The sequence below is a fragment of the Pseudomyrmex gracilis genome, unplaced genomic scaffold, assembly GCF_002006095.1.
Source record: "Pseudomyrmex gracilis isolate BER0280 unplaced genomic scaffold, ASM200609v1 scaffold_80, whole genome shotgun sequence".
Classification (NCBI taxonomy): Eukaryota; Metazoa; Arthropoda; class Insecta; order Hymenoptera; family Formicidae; genus Pseudomyrmex; species Pseudomyrmex gracilis.
Window position 1 is genome coordinate 335,168 of NW_018020664.1, and position 15,254 is coordinate 350,421.

Here is a 15,254-nt window from a genome sequence, read left to right on the forward strand (position 1 = left end):
TGTTATACATCGCGCCGGGGGCGCGAAATATCGCGCGTATCTTTGTAGAATTAATGTTCGCGATGTTTCCGTTTCATTTCCGGTTTGAGACGGACCAGGATCATCCCAAACGTGTGTGATGGATAGCTCGAATATAGCGCACGACGGTCGTCCGGTAAAATTCGATCCTCACTCACGACGGAAATAACGCGTTTCACGTAATATATTGAATGAAACAGAGAAAAAAAAAATAAAAAGAGAGAAAAATGTCAAATTAATTTTACTTCTGGGAATTTTATCAATCCGGTTACAATTTAATTATATCGTTTACGAGAGTAATAGATATTTCTGTGACGGTTTCTTTTCTTCGCGCAAGTCCCCCCACTTTGCACAATTAGTAACGGCTTCAGATAACGGCGACCGTAATCAAAATTGCGCCCTTCTCTCTCTCTCTTTCTCTCTCTTTTTCTCTCTCTCTTGAGAGATACATCCATTTGTAAAATGTTCGCAATTATCCGGAACTCGGATATGAAGCGAAGCTGTCTGCGCGATTACGCCTGAGTACTATACAACGAGAGGTCCGTTCCATCAACGCCATTTCCCCAACGTCATCCCTCGTATTAGCCACCCCGCTGTCCCAACAGCTTAAAAACGCTTTAATTCCGGCGCACGGTTAAGAACAGATGGTCCTCGTTCCTCACGGGCGCGGGCGCACGAGAGTTAATGCTTCACTGAATATTCACGAGTAGTTTTGTAGTGTGTGACCCCAAATCTACACACAACGCGTCACCCTCACGTATATCTTATATATTACGCGCACCACTCCGACCGGTTACGTGAAGCCCATTTCGGATCATCCATTGTGCGAAATGAGTCCTATATCAAATACATAATATGTTCCGTCACAACTCGAGCTTGTATCGTAAACCTATTAGTTTTTTTAATCCCGTAATTTTAGAAAAGTAGCTTCTTTACAATTTTTAAAATATTTTTTACACGTGAAATAAATAATTACATTGTTTTAATAAAATTGTTAAATGTGAGAGAGAGAGAGATGCGGGAAGATCCTCTTTAAGTCGGTTACTTAAGCATGCGCCTCTAAACATGCAGAAGTAGTCTCGAGCGAGCACCGCCATACACTTTAGGAGAGGCCTCGACTTTTAGAGTTCGCCACTAAGGCTGTGCGCCCCTTCCAAATAATTTAACACCGAGTTTCAAGTTGATTGAAGACGAGACTTATTACACACACAAGACTCCTCTTTTCCTTTGTGTCTCCCGCATCTTTCGAACCCGAATCTCTATGCGAATCTCTTTTCAAATACTCGAACCCGTTTCGTTGAGAATTGTCGCCATGTTTAAAGACGATGTGTGAAAAATTTTTTTTATTTTACACGATGCAAAGTACAGTATTGAAATCGCGAGGATCTTCGGCTTGAATTTCGATCGTAGAATTCCGTTCTCTCTTCTACCCTTTCTCATTTTATCACGCATCGCTCCAAATACGCATCTTCTGTTTTGATCAGATGTTGCTATAGCAATTCGAACACTAGTAACCACTAAGCCAAGTATCGATTCCCCAGGTGGGTAGTGCCTGCGAATTCGCCGCGCTAAGTTCAGTCACCCGCGACAAGCGAACAGTGTGTTCCGTCCAGGGATATAAAGTTGTCAATGTGTAAAAAAAAAAAAATTGCCGATGTGTAAAGTCTCGTATTTATATCAGTGGACAAACGCGCGGTGATAGAATTTCTAGATACTTTTTGTGTGCGACAGAATTCTTTTTTTTTTTTTATCGATGTGCAACACACGAAAGGAAAAAGGCGAGATATATATGTATATACGTAACACGTCGTGATTACGTACGCCGTTCCCGTCGTTCGAATGTCGCCGCGAGATTAAACGCAAACACACGAACGAGGAGGTGGGAAGGTTATCTCGGTTTTTCGGTATCGATTTTCAGAGCGAAGTCGCTTGGGGGGAACAAAATTCTGTCTCCGCCGGTCTTCTGACGTCGCGTTTGCAAAAAGGTTGAATATTCGAGTCCGAAGTTTTTCGCGCGTTTGTGTGCGCGAGAACGTCCTAGATCTTTCGATCGCGCGACGCCGGAAGATTGACAGCCAGGGTCTATGTACTCGGCACACTTGTGCAAAACCTTTCGCATCGAAAAACGTTAGTATTGTGTTTCGCCGATATTTTGTAGCGAAATTTACGCAAAAGAAAACATTTTTGGATTTCGCGTCAAAATCCCGCATTGCGGCGACGCAACTTATGCGCGGGGCTTATCGAGAAGATAACTTTCGTCGATGACGAAACACTTGAACCGGATAAATAAAATCGTATTAATTCGCGGCGGTGCTTCCCGAAAAGGCGATCTATCGTAGCATAAAAAAAAAAAAAGAAACGATGAGTATCGCTTTATATAAACCGCGCGCATAAAACACGCGCGCGCATGCTATATGGGACGACTATAAATAACTGTCAAAACGCGACGACCTCGATTCTGAATTTGCATTCCGTTCCGGGTAGAGATCGTCGTTTCTTCTTGCCTGCCGCGCTCGCGAGATGACATTTCTCACGATCGAGATGCGCAGCGATCTCTTACTTATTGCGTTAGTAATCACCGCACTCGATCGTTATTCATCCGGCAGAGCCGTGTGCGTGACGCGGTGAACTTTAAAACGCGTGTGTATTCGGGGCCGCTTGAGTTTATTCGGGACGGGGGGGATACTCGCGCACAAATTAAATGTCTAATCACGCGAGACTCGGTTCGCGCGATTAGACGCCTTTATTTATTTGACGTTGCATCCGTTTCACCCGTTCCGTGTCTACTACTTTGTGCGTTGTTGTACAAAGATACGACGCTTGCTCCGTGCACACATGTACACACACACACACGCAGACACCTTCCAGGGCGGCCTTATCTCAACGACTGGCGCGCGAGGAGAACACGTAACAGTCGATCGGTCGCAGCTGTCGTTTGCGGTGCACAGTGGTGCCTCGATAGTTACAGTGCGCGCAGGTGAAATCGACAGTCACTGTACACGCTATATAATAAAGCGCGCAATCATCCAGACAATTCGCCATGAGTCACGTTTCGCGCGCGAAAAATACGTCGCGCTCGTGCCCGTCGTTCGTCTTGTTCTTCCCCATTTCAGAAAACTTTCTCTTTTTATTTCCCCCCCCCCCCCAGAATATCTTGTTCTTCAAACAAATAATTTTTGACGGTTTCTTCACTTGATTGAAATCTCTGTGGCGTTAATTTTATTTATTAATTTTTTTTTACACATCGTTTTTAGACACGTTTTTTTTTTTTTTAAATTGATCCGATTTCCCTTCATTTTGTTTTTTTTCTCCAATCGTCTCGATTGTTTCATTCGCGGCTTGCTTTTTCTTCGGGACACCCTGTAGCCTTTTTTCCCGCCGGCGCGATCCTATTAAACGCATTCTTACAGCGACGACACAGTGGACACTCGACTTTTGCGGCGGACACATGTCGCGCGGCTCTAAACCAGTCTCTTCTTCGAGCGCGTTTATTTTTGTCTTTATTTCTGCGTTTTCCCGTCGTGTCCGGTCTACTATCTGCTCGAGTTCCCGCGCAAACGTGCCTCTCTATGTGCGCGGGGTGTTCCGCGCGTGTATATTATGCGGTCGGTGCGTCGTCCATTACGATAACGAGCTGCGCGGCTGAGAGAAACCTGTTTAATTGTTGTCCGTGTCTTGTCGCAGTGTCGCTGGCTGCGCCTAATCGCCGTTGTTCTTCCAACATTCCCCGTCACGTTTCGTGGTTCTCGTAAACACCGAGCACCGGACAATACACACGGGAGATACGTGTGTGTACACACCCGATTTAGTCCCGGACGTGTGCGGAACAATTGATAAAGGTGACCGATAAGACGCTTCGAGCAATCATTGTAATTCCTATTCCGATGAAACATTGAAAAAATGACACTTGTCTAAAACGAGAGACTAAAAAATTTTAGTCAATGAAAAGAAGAAACTATACACAGTACGCGCACTATATCGAAAGTCTTTTTATTAATTTATAATATTATTATAATTAATCTACTTAATTGATTAATAATATATTCAATACTTATAAAATATGTTATAAATTAAATTCGTAATATTATTCAGATGCTTTTTTTTTTTTTTTTTATTTATAATATTTAATATTTTTGGGAGATGTTGGGCGCTCTCGAGTTTCCGGTCGATCATTAAGAACGTAAAACGACGAATGTAAACGGTTGTTCAATAGCAGGATGGCGTGTCTGAAGAGCCCTCGAAGTTTGAAGTTTAAGAAGAGCACTCAAGAGAGTAGAAGCGAGCGCGAGAGAGCAAACGCGACGCGACGGACTCGAATTAAAATGGTCCACTGAAACTCATTCCCCGAATTAAACGGATTAGATCCAATCAGCACTCGTCGCGGTCGTTGTTGCTGCAGCCGCGCTGCGTGCTGAAGGCGAATCGAGGAGCGCAACGCGTTGCGTAACGATGATGGCAGATACGTTTAATTCGATCTAACCCTTTTGTTCTTTGTTTAATTAAATCAGCCCGCGGTTCGAATTATCCGAATTTTCCGTGTTCTCCGCTCGTCGAAGTTTCCGCAGACGCGTTGGTCTTTTTTTTTTTCCTTTGTATACAACGTTAATCAGACGAATAATCCCTCGTTTCTTCGGTCAAACAAATCGCGTAACCGCGATTGCGTTTATCCTTCCCCGTTCGGTTTCTTTTTTTTTTTTTTTTTGTTTTTGTTAACGTCGAAATGCGCCACGCGCGCCATTTCTACGGATTCCTTCCGACTCGGTTAAAGTTCGCACTCTGGCGCGAATCGACAAAAGGTTTCCCGTTTTCCTCAGCACGTCTCGCGAATCTATCGATTTCGCCGAAAGCTTCGACAAGCGGAATATTCAGCCGACACTCGCCACTTTATGGGATTTTACGGTTCGCAGACTTCCGTGACTCCACACGTCGAATACACACGACTATACGCGCGCTGCCACGTGGCATTGCTGCCGCAAATGCATCTTCCGCGTCGCGTGCGCCCCGCGGCGTCTTCGCGATTTGTTTCACGTTTCCTTCGACTCGCTTTTTCACTATTTCTCGATGTTTTTCGTTAGTCTTTGTTTCCTCTCGCCGTTATTGACACTCGGCGCGAGGGGAGATAAAGGGATTAAAGTTGTAGAAACACGGAGAGAGATACTCGACATTGAGTTTTAACGCGGATATGTCGCGATAAAAATTTCAAAAGCGCAACTTTTCGCAAACAAAACGACGTGACAGCGGTCGTGTCAAACGACGGGAGTCGATACTCGCGTTGACAAGCTGTGGTCCGCGACTATCTATCGACGCGATGGAGGAGAGAAAGTTGATCGGAGTATCGAGGGGATGGTTGGATCGCAATTACATTTTCGCAATGACCCTCCGAGCTATGTTTCCGAGCGTATAACTTCCCCTCCGAGAGAGAGGAGAGAGCGAGAGAGAGAGAGAGAGAGAGAGAGAGAGAGAGAGAGAGAGGAGATGTATTTAAATTGCGCTCGCATTATTGCGCACCATGAGTATACGCGCTTGTATTTATGCGCGTCGAAATGGCCGTTTGTGCGGTTCGCTAATGAACGCAACGTTTGCAGATACAAGTAAAAATGGATACGTTTTGGAAGGAAGTTTTTATATGTTGTTTTCTCGGTAATAAATTGAGAAAAAATATACAAAATATTATTTATATAATAAAGTGCAACAATGTATTCTAGTCAAATTAGAATATTTGTGCATTTTTTCATATTTTTTAAATTTTTATTGAATTTTATCCTTCTGAAATTTAATTTGTTTGATAAAATGTAATTTAAAAAATCAATTTTAATAATACATTTTAGTCAGATTAAAAAAACATTGATTTTTTTTTTAATTAGATTCTATCTCGGCTGAAATGAATAAAACTATTAAATAAAACTATTAAATTCTATCTTGTGTAAATTTTATAATATTGAATTTGAAACAACAATAGATACGTGCGACTTCGTGCGCACTGAGAACCGCTTTATTGATTGATCGGTCATAAGTTAGAGCTAGGTGACAGAATGTCGACTTGTTATCGAGTGAATCTACACAGTCTTCTCGTTGACCCTAACCTGCTTCTCTTTTCTTTCAGCTGCTTAATTCCCTGGCGACCGATTTAGACTGCATGCTGAGCGAGCTTTGCACGACCCCAGATTCCTACGAACAGTAAGTACGTCTTCTTTTCTCTTCAGTCTCTTCTCGATGAAGTCGAATGCGATCGCACTTCGTTCCGAAATCGAGATCCGTCGCGAACGATAAAAAAAAAACGTTATCGTTACAACCACGCGCCATCACGCAGATTTCAATTTTAATTTCTATCGAATCTGCTTTGATTTTTTGCGCCTTTTGACGAGCTATTTAAAAAAATTTAACTTTCGTGTCACATAGACGGGGCGGGAAAACACATTAACCCACCCCTGTGAGCGGGTTGCGCACGCGGTAATGGTTAAATCGAATTAATTCCCGTAATTTATGGCGAAAATCTCGCACGAATAATTTCCATATCGCGAGCATCCTTCTCTCGTGATGTATGAGAAACTGCGCCCACAATATACGTTACATAGAACACCAGGGTATTATACTGGGTGGCTAAGTGTTCATTTAAATTCCCCATACACATTTGTCATAAATCACTTCCCTGCCACTTGGCAATTTTGTGAAAATTTCAGTCGACAATTTAAAATTGTTTTTTGCAAATAAAATTAAGAAGCAAATAATAATTAATAGAGAATTATCGCGGGCTCTTTAAGTATCAAACTAATAAATATATGTAAGTCCGGTCAGTGAGAGCCGATCGCAGGATGTTGTGCGGAAAAATGTGCGTATATATATGTATGCATACATTTATACATATATGTATATGCGTTCACGTGTAAATTTTTTACGTGAGTTTTTTGAATTGAAATAACAATTCTTTAAATCATATAGGATGCTAGATTTGCATCACATATATGAAAGACCTCGTATATCCTCTTAACTAATTTTAAAAAATATTGCGAAAAAAACTCCTCAGCCAAGAGTCGAACCTGGAAAATTAAGAAAAGATCAACTCTAAAATCTATCTATTAGAAAGACAAATTATTATTTTTTCTTTCAAGAACGTCTTTGATTCTCGAGTCACTGGGTACGTTAAATGTTTACATAGGACGCTGTTATGTAGATGCGTGGATACAGATTCCCGCGTGTATATATATATATATATATATATATATGTACACGGTCGGGTTAAACTTTAAGATTTAACATCTGGGGTGCCGGGTGTCCTCTCCTATTCACTTCAAAGACAAGATGGACGATGTCTTGCTGAAAGGCCGCAAAATTTCAATAGGGAATCGGGAAGGGTCCTCTTCGGGAACCCGCCGAACTTTGAAACTCGCTGTAACTTCGGCTTCCACATTGACACAAGCGTGATTACGTAACTACCGACAATTAATAATACAACACTGATTACGCGCGTGTGTTGTGTTTGTGATATCATCGTTCCAGCGAGTTATTAACGAAGTAGGGCAGTAACTCGTCTCATTGTGTAACTTATGCCGTGTCATTAATTCTCGTTAGTTTTGTACGTGCACAAACGTGTAATAAAATTAATATAATTAATTTGGCACGACGCAGAAATGCGTTGACGTGTCTTCGAGTTTCTCTAAATGATACGCGAGCTGAGTTTCTTCGTTCGAATATCGCATCAACAAGCGCGAAAAAATAGATCTGATCAGAATTGAGGTTGTAATTCGCGTGGTTGAACACACAGCGCGTGGTTATAGTTTCAAAACTATTCCAAATTGAAAAACATTTGTTATCTTCTAACATACGAGTCCTCATAATAGAGGGTAGAGCGAGGTTGAAATTGCTGACAGCCGGCAACTCGAAGAGCAATTACGCATAATATTATGACACTAATCTCGAGCATATGTCGCAAATTAGGTTGTTAGCGATGACGTTAATTCCGCACGATATATTTACGATTATTAATTTACTCCGCCTCGAGTACTTGATTTACGTAAATAATTAACACGGACGAGGTAAACCCAGCAACAGAGTGTACAAACATAATTGTTAAAAAGGATTCTTATCTCGTCGCGAATTTCTCTTTCTCTCTCTCTTTGTCTCTCTTGCTCTTTTCGCGATGACGCGAAGTTTCGTAAAATAACTTTTTCGCGAAGTCACTTTGCATTTACCGAAAATGCACTCCCTCTCTTTTGCCCTTCTCTTTCGCCTCGCCACTTTGGCGAAGTTGCGAAGATACAGCATTTGTGCATCCATTATTAACGTCGAACCGACCGAGAGCGCGCGCTTGTTTCGCGGGTAACGAAGTTTTTTAATCTATCTTCGGGATGAGCATTTCCCCAGTGGATTTTCTCCGCGAAAAGTTCGAGAGCACTTTTGTGAATTGTGCGTATCTTTCGCGATATAAATTGCTCTCGTCGCAACGAGAGCGTTTCTTCCTCGCGATTCTTTCCCGCGGTGTGCGACGACGTTAATCGACGTGGAAGGCATCGCTCCGTTGCAACGCATTTTGGTGCGTCTCGTTTAAAAAAATGACGAGAGACGTTAAATGTCCGCTCCGGTTTGCGCGTCTTCCGGTTTTCGCGGAAAAGAGAGACTAACGTTATTTATTACGGAGTTACTCGGCTCTTACGACGTTTGACTTGTGCGCCCACTTTACTTTTAATAATTTGACAACATTTTGTATTCTGTATAAAAAAATCCATTTAGACCACAAAGTGCGCATTTTGATATTGGATAAATCGCATCTATTGTTGTCTCTTTTTCGCGTTGCCGATTGATTGCCGGTTGGTTGATCGAGTCGAGTCGAGTCGAATCAAATCGGTAAGATTGAGAGAGTAAATAATAACAGAAAAGCGATTTTGACAGTTCGTCGTTTACGTGGAGAAAATTAAAAACGTGACTAAAGTACAGTCACGTGACAAGAAAGAGTAGAAAAACAACACGTGACTAAAGTAACGTGTGACTGTAATTTATATTATATATAACATTAAATAATATATATTATACATATAATTTATTATGTATTTATAATATTATACTTTATATTGTATTGTATGTATTATAATATTGGCGGGGTCACTGACCTCGGCCGCGCGGCCTTGGCGGGGTCACTGACCTCAGCCGCGCGGCCTTAGCGGGGTCACTGACCTCGGCCGCGCGGCCTTGGCGGGGTCACTGACCTCGGCCGCGCGGCCTTGGCGGGGTCACTGACCTCGGCCGCGCGGCCTTGACGGGATCACTGACCTCGGCCGCGCGGCCTTGGCGGGGTCACTGACCTCGGCGGCGCGGCCTTGGTGGAGGGGGTCACTGACTTCGGCCGCGCGACCGCGGTGGGGTCACTGACTTTGTTCACGTGATTACGGTATATATATATATATATATATATATATATGTGTGTGAGTGTATTATATATAGATATAGAATATTATATATAATATTCTTTTTTTTACTCTTTTCTCTGTTATGTGACTTTAGTCACGTGTTTTTCCACTTTTCTTTCTCATTATTTTTTTATTTTGATTTTTATGCGTTATTTCTAACATCTCTCTAATGTGTATTATATGGTTTGGAAAACATATATACTAACTGTCATTGCGATGACAGGTTGTATTCACTGACACAATACGTTAAAATAAAATTAATAATAGCGCGCGCTTGTGTTGTGCTAGTTAAGTTAAAACAATGTATCAATGAGAAATTGTGCATTGTCTAATGTTAATTTAAGTGTTCATCACATAACTGAAATGATACATTTGTATTTATTTGCATTACACTCTGCTTCTGATTCGCATATTTGCTTTTGAATCCACACAATTGTTTATTTTCTATGTTGGAAACGCAATTCACGGATTATTGCCGGAGGGAGAGAGAGAAACTTTGTGCAAACCATCGATAATAAACTTAAAAAAATATATATATATATATATTTTTTTTTTTTCATTGGAAAGCTGAGGGAAAACAAATGTTGTCAGGTTTTTCTCGGACTTGCCGCAACATTTATTCGCGTGGGAGGATGGTTTTATTTCACTTTTCAGCACGTGTCACGTATCGCAACGTTTAATCGCAATGAACGCGAAATGCGCGACTGGAATGGCTAACGAGCGCGATCGGGTCTCTATATCTTTAGTTTATACCGCTCGTACATATCAGTAAAAAAACAAAAAACGCGCACACGCGTCCGCCACGCATGCAAATTAAACCGGACGGGCAAATGACACGACGCGCGCAACGCACATTTTGCGCGGACGAAATTTCCAATTTTTTTTCCCCCCTACCTCCTCGCCGGAGTTTTTCGTCCTCGCTGCTTTTTTCTCCTGTCCCGCCTCTCGCGTTTCCGGAAATGTCGTTCTTCGCTCCCGACACTTTTGTTCGGCAAATTCGAGCTGGTAAACCACTGTTTTTGCTGAGTTGACGATAAAACGAAACGAAAAAAAAAAGGAACGCTTCCGGAAAAACGGTCGTTGTGATATTAGAGAAGCTTTTTCTAGTCTTTTTTTCGCGCTTGCACTCTCGTACTTGCATTGTTGCAGGGATTTAAAATTTAAATTCGTGACGCGAATTTTTATGTATTTACATATTTCTGCAAAGTTTATATCTTACAATAATTTTAAATTTTGTCTCCTACTTTTTTTTACGCCTCAGAGTTCAGTTTAGTATTTTACAAGTTATATTTTTATATTGTGTGTGCATTCTTTGCGTTTGTAAGCTTGTCAATATTTATTTAATAAAAGCAAGACACTTTCTTCGAAACACACACACAGGCACACAAATACACGAACGTTTGATCAGCAGTGTCATAAGCAGATTTTTGGGCTTGTCTCGTGCCACTGTCACTTACAGTTCCCGACGTGAGGTCGGCGAAAATGAGAGAACGGGAGAAACGCAGAATTGAAATGAAATTCTCTCTCTCTTGTGGCCCTCGCGGTTGAATTAATATCGGTCGGTAATCCCGTTGAAAAGTTTCGAAACCGGCAATTCTTCACAAGAATGCCATTCTGTTCGCGATAAAAAAAAGGGAGAATCGAAAAGGAGGATAGTGGAGAGAGAGAAAGAAAAAAGAATACACGAGAAGAAAGAGAAAATGAAAAAAACAAAGTAACAGCCAAATGAGGAGGGAAGGGGGGAAGAAAGCCGAGATTTCTGTTTTCACTTTCGCGCTGCGATCTCGTGTGAGCGCCCGCTCGCCTTATCTCTTCCGGCATCGTTAATGCGACCGGTCTCTGACAGAGAATTAATGAGCCGCGCTTTAATCCTTCCAAATAATTGATCTCTCGGTATTGTGATCTTTATTTGTCATAATTGCCTGCTGTGTTATTTTTTGTGTCGCGCGAGATAATTCGTGTTAATCGTAAAACTCACAAATGTAAAGAAATTTCTCAACAAATATTACGAAACGCACAATTTTACAAAGAAATATATTACAAAGATGAAATTCGCTTACTCCTCGACGCAATCGTTTTTAACAGTCCGACAAGTCAGCGTCGATCAAGAGACGGTTGCGCTCGCATTTTAATAACGGCTTAGTGTGTGACGTTAAGAATTTAATAATATCTTCTTTTCTCGTTCCCTCTTTTCTCGCTCACACAAGCTTAATGGTACATTCTCTCCCTGCAACAGCGCGCGCGCATCACTTCCGGATATTTCCGGAGCCATTAAACGAGGCTGTACTTCGATCGACGTGAATTTCAAGAGCGCAGCGCAAATCTGCTTTTAATGCGCGTTTTCCCTCTTCCCCTTATATCGTATATGGATGCCTTTGGCATCTTGACGTCGAAAAATAATGCAATTTTTCTGCCATCATCCCGCTCTCTCTCTCTCTCTTTCTCTCTCTCTCTCTCTTTCTCTCTCTCTCTCGCTGCAGATGCGAGATCGCAGCATCGGATTCGCGTTAGACCGAAGGGAAATCGTCCCCGGGACGGTATCGGAAAGAGATAAAATTTTCGCCCGCGCCCGTAAGAACGCGCGTGTTTACTGCTTCGCTTTTTCGAGACCGCTTGTATAGCGGCTTTTGATCGTAAAATAAAGTACACGTGAGGGGAAAACGTAGTATCCTGTAACGTCTCGGTCTGGGATACATTGACTTGAATATTGAATTGTAACGAACAATTATATTTCGGGGGAGAATAAATTTTCGCAATCCATAACTCTTTAGCAGTTTGTCAAATATTCTGATGTAAAAACAAAAACAAGAGAACGAAGCGTCTCGTGTGTATCGTTTCTCGAGGGCTTTCTCTCGGTAGGTACGCAACTAACGTTCGCGCGGAGCGTTGGGAAACAAGTTTGAACTACGACGCTCCCGGGAGTTGCACAGAAGCTTCAAGTCTCTCACGCCGTGACGGGGCCATGGACTGTGCGAGAATGCCGTGGCAGGAACCACTATCCCCGTGTGTATGGTACACCCGCATAACCACGCCTAGAAGCAGTTCATCTGGCGAAACCATCGTCGGTCCAGACAACCGGCTGTCCAAAATTTATGGGATTACTCACCGCAAGTCCGTTTCCTGCAGTTGACAGTGTTGTACGTCCAAAGAAATCTTATTACGTGCAAGATATCGTGCTCGATGTATCAACCACGTAATGTGTTGCCAACCAACCATCATATTCTTTATCACTTTTTAACGAAGAACGACGGAACTTCTCTCTCAGTTACGTCAAGATAATTTGAAGAAATTTATTACGAAAGAAATTGAAATTCGAAAGTGAACGAATATCGGAAATTTTTTTTTTTCAGAAAGAATCGAAATTAAAACAAATACTGAACTCTCTCTCTCTCTCTCTCTCTCTAAAAATAAAGCATCTATCTATCTATCTATCTATCTATCTCTTTCTATTTGCGGAGAACAGTCTACGAAGATTTGCGAGGAAACGAATCGAGCGAGAGAGGAGAACAATCGAATTATCGGGAAACCCGATATAGCGCGCGCGCGCGCGCGAGAGAGAGAGAGAAAGAGAGAGAGAAGTTTCCCCGGCTCGGTTTCTCCGGATATTCCCCTGATTTCTGACGGCTAACGCGAGTCTGATGTTTGCCGAGGGGACTGTGCGCGAGTACACCCGCCCTTATCCGCCACCCCATATCGTTAGCGGGTAGACAAAGGGTGCGTGGCCGCATCGCTGGAATACGTGCCTCGGGGCTCCGCTAATACCGTCGATAATACATTTCCAAGTCCGACGCATCGCGTTCCGTTTCCGCCATTCGTCAGTCTCTCCTCGTTTGCGCGCGGATTGCGTCGGACAAAAAGTTCGCGCTCACACAACAAGAGAACTCGTACGTACCGTACTTTTTAATCCGCGCAGATCAAACCGCATTATAAAATTAACGCGTGCGCAATTACATTTATATTTGTTTACTTACATCTCGACTGTTTCGTTTAATTAGACATATGTATTTTTTTTTATATAAAACAGGATTTGCGGATTGACAATCAGCGATCTTCGCGCGGGACAAAGTTAAATACTATAAACTCAAATTAATGCTCTACACGTAATAAACAATTTCCCACTTAAGATTTTGAGCCTCGGTATAAGAGTTTCGCAACTACTACGACTGCGTCGTGACGCAACATAATGCGCCTTTAATTAACCTCTCTGTTAGCACAACTGGCGTTTGTAACCTAGCCTAACAATCGCCTAATTTCCGGCAACCGTCAACGCCAGTTGTCGTGCACCGTTCCGTATAAAGACGTCATTTGACATGAAACAGGGTCGCGATGTCGCCGACAGATCTCAGACCGCCGACAGACTCCGGCCACTTTGCACACACAATTATCCAGTATTCTCAAGCTGTTGTATAAATATTATTAACAGAGCTCGCGATATTCTTAACGTGCGCGAGCGCTTAGTTTTGTTTTCAAGTTTTCCTGAAATTTGTTTCGATTCAATTAGACGAGAAATCGCAAGTAACACAAGTAGGTACATTGTGATTCTCGGCGATCTAGCATAATCGTTAAGATAATCATCTGTGTCGGTCGGCACGGATCGACGAGGGAGCCGCGTAATCGATGTAAATCGTAAATTGGATGCACGCGAAGTTTTCCCCCCAGGCTACGTGTTCGGACTCCCTGTTTTATCGGTCCCTCTTTGCCGGTTCTCTCGCCCCTTTTCTCTGATCCTCGCTAACGATCGATACCGATCTTCTTTATTAATTTTGATACTCGATCGCGGTGTGTTGTCCATTATCGCGTATTCAGACACGCGAACAAGTATTTGATATATAATTTTTAATCGCGATATCTCTCACGGGAGATGGTAGGTACGTTCCGTCGTCGTTTATGGAGCGTCGCGCCATAAAGGGGAGTCGCGTGGCAATTCGGGCGGAACGATAACGCCGATAGCTCATCTTTTACGTTCCGCAATCGCGCGACCCCTCACCCTTATATATATAATATATATATTTTCTCCTTTCTTCCGTGCCTTTCCCTCGCGTTAGAGAAAAAAAAAAGAAAAGCGAGAAAAGAACTGCCGAATTTTTGCGCACGCGAGCGTTTTTACTCCGCCACGGAAAGCGCGTGCCTACGTACAATAGAACTTCCGCTTTGTCGATTCGGACAATTTCGAAGAAAATTTCGCCCCGATAGATTCAAGAAAGTAAAGGGAAGAGAAAAATTTCGACGCGGACTCGACGCATCTTGTAATAACCCGTATCGCGAATTTATATCCGTCTAACTAGATATTCAGATAACGTCAGATTCAAACGACCCTCGGAGCCCCTACTAGCCCCAGATAGTGTCTGTGGTATCCTAACGCTTTCGAGAGCATATCCCAGGAAGCGTAAAATTAAATTCATCGGAAATAAATCGAATTTTCTTGCACTTGTAACTAAAAGGGTTTAACGAACCAAAAGGTAGATTTTAAGGGGCTGATGGAGAACTGCGGGAAAAATGTATGCAATACGGGTACATTGTTCAAATCACGAAATTTACATTAAATTAGATAAAGAAAAAAATTGAGATGTGGCAACAAATGATTAAGAATGCGAAAATAAAACTTTAGAATAGAAAATATATACACAAAAAATAATATCTAGAAAAGTGGAAAAAAAGAATTAAAAAAAAAAAAAAAAAAAAAAAAAAAATATTGAAGAGACAAGAATGTATTGTAAGACGAGCTGATGTCGCGCAACCGTTTAACGCCTAGAACGATCTTTTTCAATCACGGTCGCAGGTGCGGTCGATTTCGCGAAGTGCCCTGTACAAATTACAGGGTCGACTGTTCGCAGA

At 42.3% G+C, this 15,254-nt stretch overlaps 1 protein-coding gene across 5 annotated transcripts in view; it reads left to right on the top strand.

The window, feature by feature from the left end:
* The window catches only part of LOC109855072 (protein sprint), a 79,760-nt gene that overhangs the window by 22,002 nt on the left and 42,504 nt on the right, over positions 1-15,254 (top strand). For 3 of the 5 annotated variants that reach the window (XM_020428888.1, XM_020428891.1, XM_020428890.1), the window contains exon 3: positions 6,122-6,195. In XM_020428888.1, coding sequence (XP_020284477.1) covers positions 6,122-6,195 — 74 coding nt within the window. Of the gene's footprint in view, positions 1-2,036; positions 2,146-3,435; positions 3,858-6,121; positions 6,196-15,254 lie in introns of those variants that run through there. The other 2 variants (XM_020428899.1, XM_020428898.1) reach the window with 2 other exon arrangements.